This window comes from Manacus candei, unplaced genomic scaffold, assembly GCF_025592945.1.
Source record: "Manacus candei isolate 608988 ecotype Guabito, Panama unplaced genomic scaffold, ASM2559294v1 h1tg000081l, whole genome shotgun sequence".
Lineage (NCBI taxonomy): Eukaryota > Metazoa > Chordata > Aves > Passeriformes > Pipridae > Manacus > Manacus candei.
In genome coordinates this window covers 3,308,491-3,331,939 of record NW_026138129.1, presented here as the reverse complement: position 1 = coordinate 3,331,939, position 23,449 = coordinate 3,308,491, and the positions used below count along the sequence as shown (strand labels likewise).

Here is a 23,449-nt window from a genome sequence, read left to right as displayed (position 1 = left end):
AGGCATGGCTTTTGTCTTTGGTTAACTGATAAGGTCTGTTGTTGTGTGTTCTTGTATCTTCTGTCTGCTGATCCAGCCTGCAGTGTTGTCAGCTCAGTGAGGAATGTCAGGAGACTGGAGCAAAAGGGACATTAAATGGTTGACACTGAGGAATGGCAATAAATGAGATGGGAGCTAAATATATAGGTTTGTGACATTCTAGCTGCTAGCTTAAGTCCTGCTGTTTGTTGCTTGGATATACTAACCTTAAAAAGGAAGAGAATGCATTGTAGCACAGGGAAGAAAAAAAACAGCTGGTGGCTTATCAGTCAGCCCTAATGACAGAAAAGGTTAGAGAGTTTGGAAGGACAAACTTTGAATGAGTGCTTTTATTAATAACACAATATTTGATAGATATAGTTTTATAAAACTATTCTAAAACTTTGCACTTTTCAGGGGCTCATTCAGTGCAAAAAGACATGAATGCTGTGTTTGTTGACCAAATAAAATGACTTTAAAAATTTACTTATTTTCAATTCAAGCAGTTTGTTAGGTGACTTTTACGGTAGCTTTCCTTTGATGTTTTCTTGCTCCATAATGAGACTCTTGGAAACAGTTTGGTACTTGATTAGGTGGCTTGGAGTTTAATGATTAATTTAGAAAAAGAATTGTTTATTTTTGTAATAGATGAAAGCATGAATGCTCTCAAAGGGTATGAACTTCATTTATCTTAATCCTCATCTTTATTATATATATAGAAAAGTAGTGGGATTTTAATTTGATTTTATATTTGATACACTTACAAAATGAAAGTTAATGTTTGAAAAAATTGGTGTTTAATTGCATAAAAGCATCATATTTGACATGTAACTTATAAGTATGGCTAGTTCTTCTACGTGCAGTAAAGACTGTTAGAATGTAGGCTGGAAATAAGTACAGTGTCTTAGTTAAAAAATTAATCCCGTTTCTATTGTTTGCTGCTTCTTGTCTGAGATTTCTCCAGTTTCTTCTCAAGAACCTGTTTAGTTCTTCAAACTTGATTGTTCCTTCTGGATAACAGCTGTCAGCTGACCCCAAAAAAAGTGAAGAGCAAACCCTCATTTATGACTCTTTAGCAGGTGAACTGTTAATGAACAAGCCTTTCTGTTCTGTCTCCTGTACTTGTAGTAAGTGTCTGTGTTGCTGACAACCTGACTCTGGGTTGAACAGGTCCCTGAAAGAGGCTGTGGGCTGAAGACAGTGGAACTGTACTGCAAGTTAAAAGCCTTTAATGGAGAGGACTGTGCCAGTTTTTTGTTTTAAATGATCCTTGTGCATCAGCCTAAACTGACATGGAGCAAAGAGATCAGGAAATTCCAAACCTCCTCTTATTAGTGGGATTTGGTATTCCCTAAAGTTTGTTAGTGTTTGTAGAAGTGAGGTGTAGCCCAGCAGCTAAGTGTCAGCAATGATATATGGGCCTCATTTGTCTTAATATTAAAAGCTGGATTTTTTTTCCCCATAATAGGAGCAGATTCTCCATGTTACAGTAGTACTACTAGAGTGGTTTTCTGTCATTTTGAGATGGTCTTGCATTAATTTATGTTTCTGTATATGTTTTTGTTCTCTATGGTCAGTACTAAAATAGGTATGTGAAAGTTCAGTTGGACTGTATGTAGTAGGATGATGCACCAGATACGATTTTCAGGCCTTGAATAAAAGAGATTAGAGAGATTTGAACTGCTTTGCTCAGGGATTTTGATGTACTGTGTTTAGTCAGATTTACTTTTTTATATATCTCTGTATAGAGAGATTGATGGCTATGGAGCTATATACTAATTTGAAAATCTTCCTCTTGCATTTAGTACCTGATGCCATTTCTGAAGTGCTGGTTGCCTTTTTTAATTAGCACAGCAGCTCTTTGTGGATCTTGAATTCTGGAAGTTGTTTAGGTTAATGCCAGTATGCATTATGCAGGTACATTATACAGAAATATGGTAATAAATGTCAGCAAAACAGCTTATTTAATAAACTTGCCTTTACTCCTTCTATCTATCTAATACAAGTGCTGGTTGTTTACAGTATTAGGTGTTTTCCAGGTGATGATTTCATTCTGCACAGTTAAAATCAGAAGAACAAAGTTTTTATAGCTTTGTGTTAGAGATCAGTAATTTGAGAGTTATTGTTAAATTCTCTCTAATTTTGTAGTCTGTTTATCTGACTTACACTGCTTCTCTTTAAAGGAACTTAGGGAGTGTAACTTCTGCAATGTTTTGAAGTTTCTTGACAGTATAATGTAAGGTCATGTGGCATTCATTTTCACAAAAAATGTAGATCTCCCTTTGGGTTTGGATTACTTTCTAGCTTCCATCTGAAGGTTAGATAATAATTAGATAATAATCTAATGCCAAAACTATATGGTGGATGTGTAATTTTATTACAGAAAAGTGAAAATGAAAAAGAACTTCTTATAGAATTCTAGGGCAGTAAAGCTCCTTAATAATCACCTAATTTTGAACTAAATGGTAAATCCCTTGGCATAAATGTTTACATCTTGGGTTAGTTTTTAGAAAATGGAATTGATGAAAATGTTAGTGTTAGATTGCGGCAATTTGCCAAATCTAGTAGGCTAAGATACTTATTCTTTGGTATGCTGTTAGGTAGACTGATCTTCAAATTGGCCAAAGAATTTGTGAATAAATGTTATTAGCTCTTTAGCAACTAAGCTGGCAAAACAGTGCCCTGGAGATTAAAGATACTATCTTTGTGTTAATGTAAAAAAAATGCCTTTTTCCCCCCCCCCCACCTTTCATAACACGTGTATACATTGTGTTTAAAAAATAAAGGGGAATATTTTGTACAGAGGAGCTGAAAATAGATTTTCTGGGAAGACTGTGTTACATTTTGTGGCTGAATGTGTGGATGAAAATTACCTTGGTACTGTAGATAATGTTTTGAAGATACTGATTTTTGGATATACGAGATTTACTATATATTCTTATGACTACATTTTGATGATGAGTTCTGGCAGATGCCTAGTTAAAACAGATAACAAAGGAAAGCCATGTTGGCTTCTCTGACTAGTTGTAATGCATTCAGTCAACTAGGTGTAGCTACTGCTGAGGCTTTGTCACATTCATTAGAATTCCAGTGCTAAAAATTAAGTGTTGTTTAGATAAATATCTAACTATCGTTATAATATTTCATTAAAAATCTTCAATACCTGAATACCTGAACACCAAGTATTTAATGTGAATACTTGGTCATTTACTCAGGTCCTCATATAAAATGCAGGTTAGGAATCTGGAGAAAAAAGTTGCACACCTCAGTGTAATACTTCTGGTTTGTGTGGTTTTTTTCTTTTAATCTATACTCTGAGATTTCCTTGTTCTTTAATCAAGAAAGCTGTATTACCATTATTAAAATGACCTGAGAAACTAGCCTGATTTTTTTTTCCCCCCTTCTGTTATTATAGACCTGATCTAATGTATTTACATGACGTTTGTAAAGCTGTTTGTCAGTTAAACACGGTCTCAAAGCTTTCAGCACAGAGGTTATTAGAGGTGAATATTGTGGATTTAAAGGATTTAGTAATTCATTCTAAATCCCAGCTATGCTTTTAAATGCATTTATTTTTTGCCTTTTTTTTTTTTTTTTAAAGGAGCATTTTAAGCATTAGGATGTGGCCTACTGGGTTAAAATGATACTTTGACATCACATAGATAGTCTGGTTTGTTTAGTTTACAGCTATAATCAGAAAGATTCTGAGCTTTTTGGATGATCACCATGTCAGTGACTGATATTCTGCTCAGCCAGGAACAAATGCAAATAATCTGGTAATTGGCAAGTCAACTCTACCAACACAGCTAACATTGCAGAATTGTGGTATGTAAATTGTGCTGCCCTTCCAGTACCTGAAGGGGAGCCTACAAGAGGACTGGAGAGGGACTTTTCAGTATGGTCTTTAGGGGTAGGACAAGGGTAGTGGATGTAAACTGAAGGAGGGTAAAATTAAATTAGATATTAGGAAGAAATTCTTTACTGAGGGTGGTGAGACACTGGGACAAGTTGCCCAGAGAAGCTGTGGGTGCCCCATCCTTGGAAGTGTTCAAGGTTGGGTTGGATGGGGCTTTGAGCAACCTGGTCTAGTGGAAGGTGGTCCTGCCCATGGCAAGGGTTTGGAATTAGATGATCTTTGAGCTTCCTTCCAACCCAAACGGTCCTATGATTTTATGAAATTGAATAAGTTGGTATTTTAAGATAGTTATGTTGTTGTGGTGTCTTGGGGCTTTAAATGTATGGTAGTGCTTCATAAAAACAATTTAGTTTTTATTGTAGCAAGCAATATATCTGTTAAGATTTATCACCCAGTTAATGTAACGTCAGTTTTCTATCTGAAATTAGATCATGTGCTGGGTTTTTTTTGACACATTCCAGAACATAATTGGAAGTAGTATTTAATTTGTTCAGTAATGTTATGATGGCAGAATACAGATATTAGCAAAGAGAACTTTATGGTTTAGTAGGACTCAGGGTTGCCCTGTGAAAATTTATACTTGTAATTCTTGTAACTAAAAATATCAGTTTAAGTGAAAAAAAAAATTAAATTAAAAAAAGTCCCGATTTGTCATATTAAAAAACCCCTAAAAGTTCTTATTTATTGTACCACCTGTTTCAGTGTTACTTAGAGAACATTACTGGTAAGAAACAGTAATAGACAAGCAGTTCTAAGGTAGACCAAACTGAGTATTATGGTAATCCATCCTTTAAATCATGAAACATATATTCCTGATATCCAAGAAGGGAAGGCAGGAGTTCTTAATCCAACAAGGAGAACTGTTGTTCGTCACTGATTCTTTACTGTCTTATTATTAAAGCTTTACTGGCAAACATAGATAAATTTGTATCAGCATTTCTTATCAAAGATCTGTACAGTCTTTATATGGACAAGGTCTTTTTACTAACTGTCCAAGGAGTGCTAAATATTATGCTCAGTTTTGGTCAGCCAACTGACTTGCACCATATGTGCGTTCATTCAAAAAATTTTATTCAATTCTGAACATAATGTAAACAACTCGGTGTCTGAATTGTACCGATGCTATTCTACCAGCATTCTAGATGAGGTGAGTTAGAGGTTAAACAGCATTGAGACTGACTGACTCATGCATGCCATTGAACATAAATACCTGGGTACTTAGAACAGAGATTTAATGTGTTCTTCCCTGCTCCAAATAGTGCTTACTGGTAAGCTTGATAAACTTCCTGGAGAACTTTCTTCTTTCTGAACATCCCGTGGAATCTGTACTGTTCTAATTGACTTAAGAAGTTGTGCTTTAAAATTCCAGTTAAAAATAATGTAATTTAAAGAAATTTAACGTGTTACCATAATTACTGCTGCACTAACTGCGTTATGTAATACCTAGGTTAAATCTGGGACAGAGTGATAGATATAGGTATTTGTATGGAGAGAACTCATTTACTCTTTGTTACTAGCTGAATTTTTCATTGTAACCTCTGAGATATGTAATAGGCGAAACCTTTGCATTAATCATATTGCTCTGGATGCTGGTATTTTTGTATAATATATCACAGACTTCAAAACACTGAATGTTAACTTTGTTCTTCTGCTGCACAAATGCTATGTTTTGGTGACATACTACAATTATACTCATATCCTTTGTTTTTGCATTAATGCATATTTTACATACAGAAGTTTTTGAACTAGACTAAGCTGGTCTTACTCCCACAATAATTATCCGTTCTTGCCCATAACAAGACAAGTTATTATCTGGCTTTGATGTTGAAAAGTGATTGTGGTAACTGAATTAGGAACAAAAAACCCCCAAACCCTATAATCTGTGTTAAAAAGTACCCAATGTACTAAATAAAGATGGAACCAGTCTTAGTGAATTACATATGTACTGAAAACTGTGCTTAGCCACTTACTAAACTAGGAAAAAGAAAAATCTTTTTATTATCTTCCTTCTTCACCAGTGATAAAGGTTTTGCTTTTTTCTTTGTGACAGCTCAAATTTTAGAGAATTGGAACTATTTTAAATATTTTAGCTGTAATGATCCTTTTAATAAATGATGGGGATTAAACTGCTCACACTTGAAGTCATCTTGGAGGTATTTCAAATGATGTTCTAGAGGTTTTGATTTTGTTAATCCAGCACAAAAGTACCTAACTGAAAATATGACAGATCCTAATTTTCTGAGGGTTGATATTCTGTATTTTGTTCTCCAGTACCTTAAAGGTTTTATATTTGTGTTTAAGTGATGAAGAGATTATTTCATGATAATTTGCTTGTGTAAGTTGCTTACAGCACAGCATTTCTAATTTACTGCTTAACTTCATCATTTAAATGCTTCAATAGTTCTCATTTGGCTTTGATTATAGTATTAGAATGGTGTATGTCAGATACACACAGCAAATGTAAGTGGATATATTTGACATAAGCAGATTATACGTGTCCTGCTGGTGTTCACTACATATGTACTTTGGCCTTTACTTGGTTTTTTGCTTAGAAAACATCCTGTATTTAGGGATGGAGGGAATGTTTCTCATTCATTGTTGTCTTCAGCATCTCTTCTGTTACCAGTAGTAGGTGGTTTTGGAAGAGATTTCGGGGAAACAACTTCCCATGTTGTCACTAGCAGTCTTAACAACTACTAAAGTTGGTTTGTATGTAAAAATTAACTTCTAAATGTGGTTACTATTGTCTGTGTTCACTGTATTGACAGATGATAATACCATCTGCTTTGTCAACCTCCTCTCCCTGTAAAATCTCATCAGATAATCTATTTTTCTTAACTGTGCTAAACACTTGCCAAATTCCACTGGAGCATATTTAATCCTCAAAATACATGCTAATGCAGCTAATGAAAGATTTCACAATTTCAAAATTATTGTCTTTTTGAAACATTATATTTTTCCCACTTGTTTTCTTAAATATATACAAGTGGCTGTTTCTGTAAACTTTGCCTTTGTTTCTAGCTAATCTACGTTGTGGTCACTTAGTAAGCTGTGTTTGTAATGCACTTGGTTTTATTTGGTTGTAATTCTTATTATTGCTTCAACAAAAGCTGTGTAGCTGTTTTCAGTTGTGGTAAGCATAGTGTTGGATCACTGAAAACACTTAAGCCATGGAATATATTTGAGGTTTTCTATTAATGGAATCTATTTCCTTAATTGCAACCTATCAAAAATGCACTGGTGTCATCTTCTGTACAGGATGAGCCAGTGGTATTTAAAGAAAATACTTTTTGCTGAAAGAAAGGGATGGGGACTGTAAATGTTAACTGAAAGACTATGCCTTTAATCCATCTTTGCTGTTATTTTGCTGTCAATTTTATTCATGGTCATCTTTAGTAAAGGAAAAAAAAAATTATGTGTGTACAGGTCTACATGTTAGTTCTCTTGAAACTGTGTGTCTTTTTGTATACATACATGTACATAAATATTCATAACTACAGATGTGCTCGTAAAAAACCTAACTAACCAAAAATCTGCAAAACTCCCCAAAAAACCAAAAATCCCCAAAGTAACAACCAAAAGCCAATTTTTTACAGAGTTGTCATTGTGAAAATGGTTATATGGTTATGATACATTAATTGAATAAATGTTGGAAAATATTATTGCTAGAAAGCATATTCTGTGTAAGGTCAGGTAAATTGCGCATTTGTTTCTTCTTTTCTCCTGCAAAATGTTTCAGATTACTTTCTCAGAAATTCAGTCTCAAAGGTACCTATCTATAATATTATGCTACAAGCTTTGTTTTCTTTATTAAACACTAAACAACCTAACTGAAAGTATACGATCTTATCTTCTTATAATTTAATATGCTGTATTTTGTTTTCTAATACCTTAAGTAGTTTTATACTTGCTTCAAGTTACAGGCTTTCAAAAAATCAAGCCAACCATATGTGTCTGATTTTTTTGTTTTAATTGTTATCTAAAACTCAGCTGAAAGCAATTCAAGCTTTTGCTAATAAATGCAGAAATATTTTATGGAAAAATGCCTCTATTACCAGTGTCATAAACCAATATTCCTGTAAAAAGAAAGCCAAAAAAAAAATCAAACCTAAATTTACTAATTTTCGTGGGTCAGTGAAAGCTTTTACTGAGTTCTGAGTCTCGTTTCCTGAGTATTTGTTTTGTCAGCATAGTGCTATTTTTTATCTTCTGTGTTAATATTTCCAATTTAAGTTTGCATATAAATGTTTCAGTTAAATGCAGTAGCTGATTTTCTTCCTAAAATCCATGCATGAAAATACGTATTTGAATTTAATTGTATCTTTTAAAAATATATTAATATTTAGAAGCAATGCTAATCTTGCTCACAAAGAGCACTCCACATTAAACAAACATCATCGTGAGTGTCATACACATTCATCACGCTTTCTTTTGAATGCCTTCCTTGCTTTCTTTTGAATGCCTTCCTTGTCTTGCAGTTCCTTTGTGTCTCTTCATTACTTCACTTCCATGGTTGGCACTTCAGCCTGTGACTGTCAGATTAAGTTATCTCCTGAATGGTCTTGGAATAAGGCTATTACGATCTGAAGACATAGAAGGTTTCCTCCTAAGTGGCTAAACTGACTGTCAGCATTGCTGCTTAAGATAAAATTGCCAGATATTCTCCATTATAACATCCAGTTTTCAGTTGCATCTTAACCTTGACATATTTTAACCCCTGAACCATGCACAGTCCTGATCTCTAGATGCTTTTTATTTGGTGGGGAAAGTCATATGAAAAGGGAATGATCAAGAAAGGTTGCTCTCCATGTCTTTAAAAAGCAAACTAACCACTGGGACATTTTGAACTACATTTTTGGGATGCTTTAGTTTGTTTAATGTATCAGTATGCAATCTGAAAGCTGACTTGACTATGTAGAAGGCTGAGTATAAGATACAGTTTTCTCTTTTGATGAATATCCACTTTCAGCTGGCAGAGTTATATCAAACATGCAACTGATTGGGGAAAAAATATGGATAAGGGAAGGGCCAGGCTGCTCTCTAACTGATTGAGAAGTCTGAAGTTTTTGTGTCCTGTTACGGTTAAAAAAAAGTTAGTTAGTGAAATATAAAGGTAGTCTCAAAATGGAGAACTTGTTTTCATATATGACATAACTGTACTGGAGCTGATTTCTACAGGCAGTTAAGAATTAGATAACACCATCAAGAGTGGACATTTATGGTTAGAAGTACTCAGTTGTTGTAATTACAGTAGGTTTTTCAGGAAACCTTAGGATTTATGTGATTTTTTTAAGTTGGAGATCAGAAGATGAGACCAAATGTCAGATTACTAGAAACAGACATATTGTAAACTCATTTTTTTCTATTTAGATTTTTTTTTTAATTTAGGTGCTTATTATGATGTCTTAAAATATCCTTAATTAAAGTCAACATAAAGTGTAAAACATCTTTTGGTTTTGGTATAATGAGGAACTACTGAGGTTTTCTTGAGACTTTCTGTAAAATAATGTTTAGGCTCTGTATAAAAAGTACTCAAATGTGCATTGTACCTAAGGAACATAAAAGTTTTAAGAGTTTTCTTAAGTTGAAATAGACTTGAAGAATAGCTTGTTTTGGCTTTTGTCAAGTGATAAGTAACTAATTTGCAAAGTCGGTGTTTGGTAAACCAATGTAACATTTGCTAATAAGATGGTAGGATAAATCAGTTTTTGATTGAGTTAAATAGATGTTTAATCAAATGCATGTTCTTTCTTGCTAGATTTGGATATTTCAATCAAATTAGATTTTTTTCAAATTCATCTGCAGTAATGAAGTAAAGATTTTTTTTTCCATCAGTTAAATTAGATATTGTCACATTTTATTTTCATATTTAAAAGGAAAAACAAATAAAAAGTCACAGTAGTAGTATGAAATTTAGTACTACTGGACTACCTCAAGTTCTTCACATTTTAACTTTAATGAAAGCTCCTTAAACACTGCATTTCCCATACTGTAAAAACCAGACAAACTTCTTTGCAATCTCTTATTAATCAGCAGCTCTGAGCCTTTAGCATAGTTCATTCTTATTTTCCTTTACTACTTTTATGGCTGGTGAGGCATAGGAGGACTATGAAAGCACCCAGTCTACTTGGGAAATAGTTTTGCTATACATAGGGAATACAATAAGTTTTTATCAGGAAATTTCTGATGCAAGTGGAGTTGTTAGGTAGTGTGAATTCATTCACACATACATTCAAAGTAGTGCAGTCTTAAATTGGTCAAATTGATTTCTGAACCACTGCTGTTTTCTTTAATAGCAGTTCTCTGGGGTTAAGGTGAATCCCACAGTGCTAGCCAAATGGAGAGTGGAAAAAGCTTTCAGAAATTAAAGGGAAATATTCTTAGTTTTGGCTCTGTACAAGTGTTAGAACAAGCAGTATTCCTCACAACGGGTTATTTGTTGGGAAACACAAAGTGATAAAGAGTGTGATTGGGTGAGAGTATGAGACAAAGAGCATGAGAAATGTTGAGTTAGATGTTAAGAATGGTCTTCTGAATTTGTCAGATGTCTTGTTCTGATAATTCTGTTTGGTAGCCTGTCTGGCCTGACAGGTAAGAGAAGCAGTAGCTGTGGATACAGCTAGATTCTGACAAAACTTTTGAGACTGGCCAAGTAGAAGGCTTACTCTGCTTTGTGTTCCTGAGCTGTGGTCTTGCTCGTCACTGCTCTGTCCCTCTTGACAAAAGAGTCGAAATTATTTTTTCCAATGAGTTCTGAACTAGGACTTTAGGATGGTTGTCTGAGGAACTGAATACTGACGTTGATCCATCGGTACAAAAACTAGGGGATCATTTGTTAAAGCAGTAATTGGCTTAATCTAAGATAATTGATTACTGATGAGTCAATTAAGACTGCACCTCAGGTGAGGTCCTGCAGAATTCTCCTTCATCTTGAATCTCTCATTCAAGAAGAACTTGGGTGGTAGGTTAAAAAATATGCTTAAAAAAAGAAGTCAGTCATACCAAATGCTTTTAAAGATAGAATTGAAATTCAAAGCTGTCTTGAAATTACTGTGCCTGAAGTCAACAGTGTGGAATTCATTACACAAATGTCGAGCCCCCTTGTTGTAGGGGGACGTAAGAGTTGCATATGAATACAAAAGTAGGGAAAAGTTGCAAGGCCAAGGTGAAGGAGAAGACTATTTGGGGTCAATGAATGTTGAAACAAACATAAGAACTGAATTTTTGGGGGAGGGAAAGAAGCAGCTTGGGATGTGCTAATAAGAATGTGGTTTATAAGATAATTGTTCTGAGTAACTTAACCTTGTTGAGGTCTCAGTTGAAGAATTGCCTTGCCTAGGCATCCTGCTTTTAGAAATCAAAAAATTAGAGAACCCCAGATAGGTAATGAGAATGATCAGAGGTTTGGAAGGAATAGCTATCCAAAAAGATTCAGAGGGTTTATACATACAGTTTGGGTTGAACTGCCTTGGAATAATTTATGAAGGTTCTGGAAAAGGAACTGGTGTAACATTTAACGGAATGTGTTGCGTTTAAATCAGTGATTTCTCAACTAGAAATTCTAAATAGTGTTCAGACAACATATATAAAGTTGGAAACTTAAGAATAATACAGATTCCTCCTTTTTTTTCTTAGTATACTATATTATTCTATTTAATTTTTTTAATGCAAATTATCTTACTAACTGATTATTCTTTTAGTCAAAATCCAAAATCATAAAACATTAGAGGCTACTGTTTTTCTTGGGAGATAGAGGATATAATAGTCAGCTTTTATGTTGGTTAAAAGATTGTTTTAAAGTCAAGTTTGCAATATTATTTTACCATTACTGGTGGAATGACATAGATATCTAAAGTTTTAGTGTGCAGGAAGCACGGTTGTGGAGAAAGGCAAGTAAGATGCTGTTTATGTAAGACGGTATAATTTTGATATAATATGTGAAATGTGTAACATGTAAGAATTTAATAATATTTCAAGGCTGAGCTTTATCGCTTGTAGCTAGTACATTTCTTTATCCAGTCTTAGGGAGTATTCCTTAATTTCTTCTGATTCACAGGTTTTTTTATGTTCACAAGTTCCTTTAGTCTTTATTTCACACCCCACCACCCCCTGGCAGTTGATTCAGACTTCATAATATGTCTTTGTTTTCTGAGCTTGCAATACTAAATAACTTAGGGAGTGTGTATTCCCTATGAATAGTTTAGCTGCTGTGAAACATGGTTGTTTTTGCTGAAAAACTTTAATTTGCTTCTGTTCATAATTCCTGCTCACTCTTAAGTCATTTCTGGTCTTTGCAGTTTTATAAGGATTTCAAATATGTTGAATTGTAGTACTCCAAACCAGTTTTAATTAGCTGAGGAAATGAAAGCCAACAACTTCTTCACAATTCAATTGAATAGCTTTGTTTACCAGGATCTAAAATATTCAGACTTCTGTTCTTACTGCAGAGTTCCTGGTCTCTTAAAATCTTTGAATTTAATGTTCAGTCTGAGATTTCTTAGTTTATCTATCCTTTGAGCGTGGTGCTTCATCTTTGCACTGCAGTTGTCACAGGGTACTGCTGTATGTTCTCAGTGCTACCATCACTTAGTGCCTTTTTTTTATTTATGTCATAACTTCCAGAATGTGTGATTGAAAATAATGAAAGGGAGAAAACCCTTGAAAATAATTAGGAAATAATGTTATGTATGGGTGGTATTACTTTGTTTAGCGTAGGCGGGGGAATGTCTGCTGAAGTTAGCCAATTAAACATGAAATACTTGCTTTATTTGAATGTACAACTGAGTAAATTATGCAGCTTACAAAAAGTGCTTTTGTTGTGTTTGTATATACACATATATTTTTATATATATACATATTTTATATATATGTGTCGATATATACATGTGTGTATATATATATATATATATATATATATGACAATACAGTGTTTTAAAAAAATGTTACCCATGAAACCTAAAGTGAGAATGTAATTTGAGAAGCCCTATTTTGTATTTATGAAGGAAATGCTATGGCATGGGTAGGTAAAGAAGGGTTTCTCTAGATGTGCTTCCCAGATTGAGCCCACCAGAACAGAATGGAATGGTGAAAAAGAGTGGTTTTTGCAGGCTCCTTAGGTGTGGGCAGGGAGCAATGAAATAGTGGGTACAGAGGCCTTTCCTGAAGGTTCTGTGTCATTGTGGGACTGGACCTACACCTGGCACCTGAGCTGTCCCCCCCCACGGAAGTTGTGTGAATGTCTGGTCATGCAACCGGGCCATGTGTGTTTCCGTGACATGATGCACATTGTTGGCCTATGGATGAACATACCTGGTCATGTTAGTGGTGAGGGATAGGGGTTGGTAGTTTCTCTAAGAGCTCATAGAATATGATGAGGAAGAAATTAGGAATACCACTGCTGTACACTGCGCAATGTTAAATTTAAAAGACCTAGTTTCACTTGAAACCTCTATCCCCCAAAGTTGGGGTCACATAGGTATTTGATATATGAAGGCAGTAATTTCCTCATTCTTCAGCCTCAGGTGTGAACCCTGTGGTGTTCTAAACCATTAAACACTGATATTTTTAGAGACAGAAATACATCATGTTAAATTTTTTATTAATTTTGTTTACTTGCTTTTATAGAAATATTTTTTTTTTTCAGTTTAACTTTGTTGGAAGAATCCTTGGGCCCAGAGGACTAACAGCTAAACAGCTTGAGGCAGAAACAGGATGCAAGATAATGGTCCGAGGGAAGGGCTCGATGAGGGACAAAAAGAAGGTAAGCTCGTGATGGGTAGCATAGTTTCAGATGCAGATGCATAGTTTTGTTTTCTTACGGAGGGTAAGCTCACGTCTCTCATTCTTACTTGTTGTGTTCTTACTGTATGCTTTTTCGTTATCTAGTGTCATTTACAGACTTAGTACATAACACAAGCTATCCTGAAAAAGTTAAATGTCTGTGCTCCATAATGCTGCAATTGAAAGTCTAACTAGCAATTATAAAGTATTCTTCAGTAGTAAGTGACTTATAATTGTGTCATGTTTCACAAGGTAAAGGTAAAAATTGAATTTAAATGTATCTTTCTAAGAAAAAGCTGTTAACCTCAAAGGTGGTGGTAATAATTTTCTTGTATTGAATTACCAAAGTAGTGATTGGTGCAACTAGTGTGGATTAAAAAAAAAAAAAAGGTTTAATGTATTTCTGGCAGTCAGTTCTGTCTAAGTGAACCAAAAAGCACTGTGTTCCTGGTTTTATTTTGTGTTCAGATGGAGCCGCAGTGTAATTAGGGCTGTTCCTTGCCCCAGTTATGTAATGTGCTCCGCCCATATAAACTGCATGATAGAGCCATCCTGAATGTCAGGTTGCTCTTGTGGTAACTATTTTTCTAGGTTTATTTTCTAACTACTTCCCTCCACCTCTGACTACTGCTGCTTGAATTATACCAACTTCTCCACTGCAGTTTTAAGTGTGCGCTTAACATGGCTCTTTTCCTCTTTGCTCCCAGAAGTATTGTTTCTTTTGTTTTTTTTGTAGAAAACTCCCTCTTTTCCTTATCTGATCAGCCACATAGTACGTTCTCTTGATACATATGTGGCACATACCAGTTACAATAGAAAGCTAATGTCTACCCGATTAAACATTTCTTTCTTCCAGAGCTCGTCATGTAACTTTCAAATTTCATTTGATGCCTCTTGTTTTCATAATATGCTGTAGTACTGTCACCACCCTTTCTCTTATTCCAGCTATGGCTGTTTTGGATTTTGAGATTTCCAGCTTCTGAGCGAAGGTCCAGTCTAACCTAGAGATGTTTTGGTTGTCTAGGTTCTGTAGAAGTAAGAGGATGTGACTATCTGTGGTTTTGTTAGATCTGTAACAACCTTCATTCTTTGAATGCATTTTATATTAAGTCCCACTGAAGATATGGCCAGCTAGCAATCATGTTCTGTTTCTACAACATCAGCAGGGCAGGCACTTAGGCAGCAGCAGCCTGTGTAGCATATGTTTGTGCACCACGTCTTTTGTTATTCTCGACTGCCAGCTGGGATAACAGCACCTTCCCCAAAATGTTATGTGTTCTGACCTATCCATTCAATGTTCATGTAGGTCTTGGAGTTTGTGAAATGTCTGTTACAGAATCACAGAATGGTGGATGTTGGAAGGGATCTCTGGAGGCTCCCCCCCACGAGCAGGGTCACTTAGAACAGGTCGCCTGTGACCATGTCCAGATGGCTGTTACATTTAGAGTCCTCCCACCACTGTGCTTCAGAACCTGTCCTGTCCTGTGCAGAGTCATCTCTCTAGATAGCCTGGGCAGGTTTACTGTCTGGGGAAGTGGTATTTGTGGACTGATTTCCTCCACTCTCCATACTTTTTTTTCATTATTATTAGTTTTTGACTGCTTGGAGGAGAATAGGCAGTGGGAGTTACTGGAGTTTTGTATTTAAGAAAAAGCTTAGAGGAACGGAGACCTTCTGAGTCATGCAATTTTTTTTTTAAGTTTAGTAAGAAAAGCTATTTTCAACAAGGACAAGCATGGGAGATCAGCTGGAACCTTGTATACATTAAAAAGTACAAACTGATTCAACCAGCACTTGAATGCCCATTACATCTTCTAAGTTGGTTGTCTCATACTTTTGGAGTACAGAAGTTTGGAAGACAGAAGTTTTCTATCAGCCTGCACCTCGGGAAGTCTTCCATCATCCCCATATCACCATTGGCGAATCAGAGCTCAAATCAGTCCAGCAGTTTAATTACCTAGGCAGCCTCATCTCCTCGGATGGTAAGATTGACGGAGAGATAGACAACAGGTTAGCAAAGGCATATAGTGCCTTCAGAAAGCTTCATAAAAGAGTCTGGCGAAATAAACACTTGAAGAAAAGTACCAAGATCAGTGTTTACAGAGCCGTTGTGCTGTCTACTCTCTTATATGGATCCGAATCATGGGTCATTTACCACCACCACCTGCGACTCCTAGAACGCTTCCATCAACGCTGTCTCTGTACAATCCTAAACATCCACTGGTCAGATTGTGTAACTAACATGTCTGCTCTAGAACAGGCAGCAGTTAGGAGTATAGAGGCCATGTTGCTGAGGACACAGTTGCGTTGGGCAGGGCACGTCTCCAGGATGAAGGACCACCGCCTCCCTAAGATCCTGCTTTATGGTGAACTTGCCACTGGCTGCCGCAAGAGAGGAGCCCCAGAGAAGGTACAAGGACTCCCTGAAACAACATCTCAGTGTTAGCCACACTGATCTCCATCGCTAGTCTACTCTGTCCTCCAGTCGGGAGGTCTGGAGACACACCATCTATAACGCTGCTGCTTCCTTTGAGAACACTCGCAGGGTCACCATTGAAGAGAAAAGACAACACAGAAAGAATCGTGTCTTGCCGATACCATCCAAGGAGTCTGTGCTGTGCCTTTTGTAACCGGTCTTGTCTGTCTCGCAGTGGCCTCTTGAGCCACCAGCACGCTTGTAGCAAATGTGGGTAGAACCCTTCCCAAATCTTCATTTGTGAAGCCTAGCCATGATGATGATGATGACTGCAGCTAATATCGAATGTATTTGAGTGATATCATAGTATATTTTAATACCAAATAGTATGATACTGGTTGTAAACCAGTGTTGAGTACCAAATACTTTTCTTTATAAAACTGATTTTCATGCCATTCATTCCTAATCTTTCTAAAGTTTTCCTGAGGTGATTTGTATTGGTTATTAGTTTATATATTTCAGAATGGCCTTTTTGGTGTCTACACCATTGTTGATGTAATAGGAAGAATTTCACTATCCTTGGTTATGATGCAGTCTGTGATGCACACTAATAAGATGTTCCTTGTAAAAATAAAGATTTGGAAGCTGTATTTAAGATGTGGTGATCACAAACAGACTAAAGTAAGAATGAAAGATATTTATCAGTTTGGGGTGTAAGTACACTTTTTGCTATTGGCTCTTGCTTTTTTTTTCTGATTTATACTTACACGTGAACTTTCTAGTCTTGCAGTGCAAGATGATCAACTTCCTTGACAGTCTGTGTCATTTAATGATAACTACCTTTTTTTTCATTTTCTCTTTGAAGGTTGTACTTCAAAATGCTAATGTACTTCCAAGTTTAAAATAGAGAAGTATTTTTTTCATGGAAGGTTACACTTACTCTTTTTAAAAACCTTTCCTTCATTTAGAGTCAGTGTTGTTTAGAAAAGTCAGTACTTAATGAGGTTTTTCATTGAATTGTTTGAAATTTGGGGGAGATAAGAAATGCAGGTTAAGTTTTATGTGTATTTTGTAAGTATATTTCATATCTGCAAACCTGATTTCCCAATGCTAACTATAAAAGAAACTGTGTTGGTTGTGGTAGGGAATTAATTACTAAACCAGTGTCAATCTAATGTGACAGCTACATGGTACTGAATCTCCTTGAGTAAACTGTACATGTACTTTCCTACCTTGCTCGTGGTTCCAGAACCCACGAGAAAATATGAAAGATGTGCTGGAAAATAAACCATCCAGATATGCTCTGTAGAGGATTTTACGCTGCTGTGTGAGCCTACGAACAGAAGTAATGAATTAGAAATCTTTGTCACATGGCCAAAACATTTGAACTGGCATCACATCTTGAAACTTGCTGACAGATTTCCCCCAGAAAGCAAGGGAAATCCTCAAATTGTTTGTATCTGAAGCTCAGCTGGTAATCAGAACATCTCTCTAGGCAGTTTTCAACAAATTTAAAATCAAGACCTTAATTACTGAGAATATTGTGATTAGAGCCTGGGGGTACTTAAAAGACATTATTGGGGAGAGGAGAGGAGTTGCAGGCATTCATCAAAAGCTAATGAATGTGTAACTTTATTAAGACCAAGGATTTTTTTGCTTAGTCTAAATGTACCTTTCATTAAGTACTGAGGAAAACTAGTGACTTGCACACCAGTTAAAAAGTACTCCTTAATAAAGTGGAGACTGTCCAATGGTGGAAAAGCAAAACATTTTTTTACATGAATTCCACAAAACAGGAGTCAAACGGAGTCAACCCAGTGCTCTTTAGTGCACGTACTGCCATTATTTCACTTAGAGAGGTATGAAGCCTTACAGCATCAGGCTGCTGGCTTGTGCCAGTCTTGGTCAACTCCACTGTTTTTTCCCATTTCTTCCTACTTTTAGACAAGAATCTCCTCTAGAACAGTGTGTGACAAGAGAGCATTAGTCATTTTTACTTCATGAGGAAGCATCTCATTATGAGAGACAGAATTTTTTTCCTTAATTGATTATTTCAATTAGAAAGGCAGGCAGCTATGCAGTTCTGAATTTGAAGAACTCTGTGCCTTCATCTACTGTAACAGCTTCAAATCTGTTGCAGTTCATATTAGATCATTTGAACTGAGTTTTGGTTTCTGGCCTACAGTTTACTTGTTCCTACATCACTGTTCACCTTGAAAGCAGAAGTTACGTAAGGTTTCATGAAAGACAAGCTCTCAGTTAGTACTAGTCTTGACCTTTGACTTGTGTAGAGTTGTTACAGTAAATAGATAATTCCATATCTTTGAACTCTCTGGTTTTCTGTTTTTATAGTAAGGGTTAAAAGGAATTAGAAACCACCTGTCCTTGGTACCTGCACGAAGTTTGAGGAAAATTATTAAGAGTAGAAAAATTTAGCTGTCTTGTGATCAGGATATTTTCTTACATTTACATGCTGTATAGTATTGTATATTTTATTATTTGAATGCCTTTTAGTCTCTGAAATACCATCTGATACACTTTGATTTCCAGTTGAAGGTCTTAAACATTCAGTTTAGCTAATAAAGTGATGTTACTGACGTTAGATAACATATACTTTGTAGTGCATCTTGTTAAACAAACCCTGTTATTGCTACCCTGTGTATAAGATGCTTAACTTTCACATTCTCTGAAAAGTACTATGTGTGAACAAATCATAAAGGTCTGGCGAAGCTGTTCTGTGTTTCAAAATGGAAGTTTGACCAGCCATCATTGTTCTTATGTTCTGGGAATAAAATGCTTGGCTCAGGCTTGTGGCCTCTAAAATGTGCCTTTACATACAAGCATGCCAGTAGTGTTTGACAGTTTCATATATCTGTGTTGACAAATCATGGCCACAGTTTGGAATGGCAACTTTAAAAAATTCTGTCACTGGTTGCAAAGGTGGTGTTTTGACTGTTTGTCAATACCCTTAGGAATTGCAGGGAAAAAAATTCTTTAGGTGACTGGGGTCATTGACACTTGAAAGTGAAGAGCAATTCCATATACATAATACATTACTAGAATAAATGTACTTTTATTAAAAAAATTAAAATAATCCCTTCCTGACAAAGCTGTGTTTTTTCTGGAGGTCAGATGCTTACTTTTCCATTTAGACCTACTAGCAGAATCCCTTGTCAACATCCATCATTAAGGGTGCTTTTTATTAACACTGACTTCTAGTTACTGGAATCTGACTGACTGAGACAGTGTGGAGTGGCAGTTGAGCGTGTTTGATCTGCTGGGTTCTGCTTTGTTAATTTAAGTTGCAAATCAAAGCTGCAACTTGTCTGTATAGGAGAGTTACATTCACTTTTAATTGCTTACCACTTCTGTGACTATACCTTAAAAGTTGTTGTATGAGCAGGTAGTCTTGAATCATTGCCTGAACATCTGTATATAAACAAGTCTGGTTTATAAATTAAAATGCTATGTCTATTGAACGGGAATTGACACATCTTATTCTGTACCATGGTAGAAATTGTCTTTCTGCAGAATTATTCCTAAACTTTTGTTAAGTGGGAAGCACAGAGAGTGTTAATTGTGTTAGTTTAGGTTGACTAGACTCCAGCTCACAGTTGTTTGTATCTGACATTTGAACAGAAGTTTTGAAAGGCTTGGGGGACTATGCATACGTAATTGTTTTGAAGTACTGACAAAATTGTCTTCCAACATCTCTCTACATTTTACTTTGTCTAGCAAAGTAGTGAAACAAGATTGAAATAATGAAAATCTACTGTAACCTGAAACTTTTCCCATACTTATTTTGCAGAAAAGGATCAGAAACAAGTTACTGAACTAGGTGAGACTTCGTTTTAGCAGAGTATTGACATTCTTATGTACAGTCATACAGTTTCTTAAAGCTTTAATTTTTCCTCTCGAAGGGGTAATAGTGTTGAAAATTATCTAATAATACTAAAACAAGGGAGTTATTTTTTCTGAGATTCCACGAATGACAGATTCAGTGCTACTTTCCCATATTCATGGTATGCTGTGAAGGATACCTAGTGGTTTTGTAGACTTTACCATCATTCTCATTTAATCCACAAAACTCTTTCTGGATTCTAGAGTTGTCTACATTGCAACCTTAACCTGTTGACCTACCCTTCAGTGAATGATTTGGTGTTTGTTATATGACGAAAATTTTTTTTCTAGTTTAAGAATTAATGTTGTGATAATCTTGCTTAACAGAAATAATTTCTGTTCAGGGTTGCATTTTGAGTGTGTTTGTTGAGTATTTTGAAACTCTACTTGCAATTCTGTGTGGGAAAGGCCAGACTTAGTTTGAGCCTCATGGGAATTTTCTTGTCCTGTATGAAGATTCAGCCTACTTAAACGTGGGAATGGAGTTATAATATACCAGTTTATTCAGGAAGCAAAGCAGCATGCCTGTGTGATTCCTGAGTAGCTATCAGTTCTTGACAGTTTTTGCTTCTCCATATTTTTTGGGTGGCTGCTGGCGGGCAGAATACAGGTGGTTGTTTACCATACTGGATATGGCTCCTTAGGGTCAGATTTAGCAATTTTATTGAGACTGACAAGGCTCTTTTGAATGGAGTAAAAGAGTAAACACAAGCTAATATACCGCTGTTGCTGAAACCAGATACTTAGATTATTAATTGAACATTTGGAAGATATATTTGACTTTCTGCTGTTTTACTGTTTTCTAAACAGAGACAAGTAGTCTGTAGTGTTTCTTTGTGGCAAGGTACTGGATTCCTTGTCAACTGTATCATAGCAGTCATAAATTACAATTCCTAAAATGACTGAATGGTGTTCCATTTAAACTTGTTTATAGATGGTGACAGTTTTTCACTTTCCTTAGGTCTTCTGGCTTAGTATTAGCCTTTGTCATGCCTGGACTTGGATTGAAATGGATATTACTGATCACAGGTTACTCTTCTGCTATGTGTGGCCTACAGTACAGTGTATTAAGCATACGAATGAAATTCAAGTAGCTGTGTAGGTAGGTGTGTGGGGGGACAATATCCTTACTTTACAGTTTATCCAGGTATAGTTGCAAGATTTTGTTGTTGGTCTTTACACTTTTCAGATGGAGGAGGGATTTATTGACAGTCAGTTGCATGTTTTTGTTAGTCTTTTCTGATAGTAATTAGCAGTTTCTGTCTTCTAACTATTCGTATTTTTTTCGTATCTTTTTAGGCAGTAAATGAGGAATGTTTTGAAGTGCGTGCACACTGAATATTTCATAAAAAGTGTCTTTAAAACTTATAACAACTCCATTTAAAATGTGTTGAGTATCTGCATGGAAGGATGACAACTTAAACAAATGTTTGTTAAGGCTGGATACACAGACCTCCTTTTCTGTTAGAGAAAACTTGTTACTCTTACAGTAGTGCAAAGAACAGTCTCTTAATTGAGTGCCTTTATTTGGCATGTGGGCAGTGAGTGCGTATAACCTAAATGTTTGGATATAATACTTACATAAATTATGATGATGCTTTTTCTGTGTCTAGTAAGTCTGATGCAGGTGTTACTTTCTTCCTAATCTTTCCATACTGTTCTGTGATCATTTGTTGTGGTACAAGGTTGATATGACTGTTTCCAGTGAGGTTAACATTTCATGGAGGCAGAAAGGAATTGGATGTTCTGGTGTGGAGTTATTTAATTATTTGGAGGGGTTTTTTGACACTACTTTCTTCGATATTGATTTGATATGGTATTGTGGTGGTTTTCTTTGTTGGAATTTTTTAACATTGTTGATAGCAGGTTTTTTTTAAGAGAATCTCTTCAAGCTTGATAACCAGCAAAATCAGACCCCTGAGTTATAAATGAAAAGCTGAAAACTGGTCTTTCTGTTCTCGTGTCTTCCCTTGTGTAGTGGTTTGAACCAGGTTTTCCCCCTGAAGCTAAGAAAATGGTAAAACCCCAGGTGGTGGTGACCCCTGGAAGTTTTGAAGTTTTGTCCAATCTACGCTCCTGCGAAATATAAACATACCACAAGCAAACGGAAGAGAAGGTTAGTTGTAGTTTGGTTGTAGAAGTGGTAGCCATGTTCTGAGGCCACGAGGAGCAGAGGGCAGAAGCCCCCTGGGGGGGGCTTTGGCCCCCAGCCCCCAGCAGAGGCTGCGGGGACCTGGAACAGCATAAAGCTGGGCTAGGTGCCTGCAGGTGAGAGCTAAGAAAGTTTTCTCCACTGTAAGTGAGCAGAGACAGAGCAGCAGCAGAAGCAGCATCCAGAGACTATGGCTAAGAGCCAGGACAGATAAGGACTGAACCAAACAGCAAACGGCACGCACCGCAGACAGGACTCCTGGAAGGAGAGCCGAGAAAAGAGAGTCAGCAACAGAGCTACAGAGTTTTGGGGGTAATAACTGAACCAGACCCCCCAAAAGTCCTTTGAGACCTCCGAGAAAGGAGGGAGATGGACTCCTATTAAGGAGAGGAGTCTTGGACATGCAGCACTAGAGAGAGGAGCTGAGAAGCTCAAAAGCATCCTGAAGCTGGACTGGGACGGAGAGGAATGCAGAGGGGGGTGACCTTGGCCTTTTCCCCTCCTCGCCACTGCTGCCAAGGTGGCAGCCTGAAACAGAGCACAGGAGCTCTGGTAGAACTCTTGAGGCAAAGGCTTGCAACTGAATGCTGCCCAAGATGTTCTGACTCAGGGGTGAACTCCCCTGAGGAAGGGACTTTCACGAAGATGCCCCTGCATTTCGAGATATGCCTGTGGTGAAGCGAGTTTAGTCCCTGCTGGCAGTCCACAGGTGAGACCTTCGCTTGGAGTCAAAAGGGAGCCAAGAGGAGTGAAAGGAGACCCCCTTGTGTCTTGAAAGACCCTCATTTGGAGACTATGGGCCAAGGGGCTTGGAGATCTCCTTGTGTGTATTGAAAAGAAATCCAGCTATCAGCTGCTGCATTGTGAAGAGGACAGATGACTGCTGCCTTAGAGACATTGCTGCTCTGAAGAAGGAATCTGTCCTTCTTCCCTCCTGGACTTTTATTTAAAGGGGAGAAGAGATCTGATCCATTGTAAATACTTATGTCATGGTAGAGATAGTTGTGATTGTGTGTATAATGTATTATAATATTTATTTGTACAGTCATTGTAATATATTCCCTTTCCCCCGTTCTGAGTCTCATGTTTTGTCTGGAAAAAACCCACATCTTATACTAGGTTGAGATGGGGGAGGAGGCTTAGACTAGGGAATTAGATTTTGGGGATCTCAAACCATGACACCTTGCTATAGTCTTGAGTGTTGTACATGTCTTGGCTCTGCAGTCTAGAGCTCTGGGAACAATTTCCCGAATTATGTCCAAAGTAT

At 36.6% G+C, this 23,449-nt stretch overlaps 1 protein-coding gene and 1 long non-coding RNA gene across 10 annotated transcripts in view; both read left to right on the top strand.

Annotated features, from left to right (window-relative positions):
- QKI (QKI, KH domain containing RNA binding) overlaps positions 1 to 23,449 on the top strand; it is a 155,994-nt gene that overhangs the window by 50,697 nt on the left and 81,848 nt on the right. For all 9 annotated transcript variants that reach the window (XM_051811275.1, XM_051811273.1, XM_051811272.1 and 6 more), the window contains exon 3: positions 13,578 to 13,694. In XM_051811275.1, coding sequence (XP_051667235.1) covers positions 13,578 to 13,694 — 117 coding nt within the window. The remainder of the gene's footprint in view (positions 1 to 13,577; positions 13,695 to 23,449) is intronic.
- Positions 19,939 to 23,255, top strand: LOC127481704 (uncharacterized). The gene is made up of 2 exons (XR_007908296.1): positions 19,939 to 19,968; positions 20,992 to 23,255. It is a non-coding gene; the product is annotated as an uncharacterized LOC127481704 (long non-coding RNA).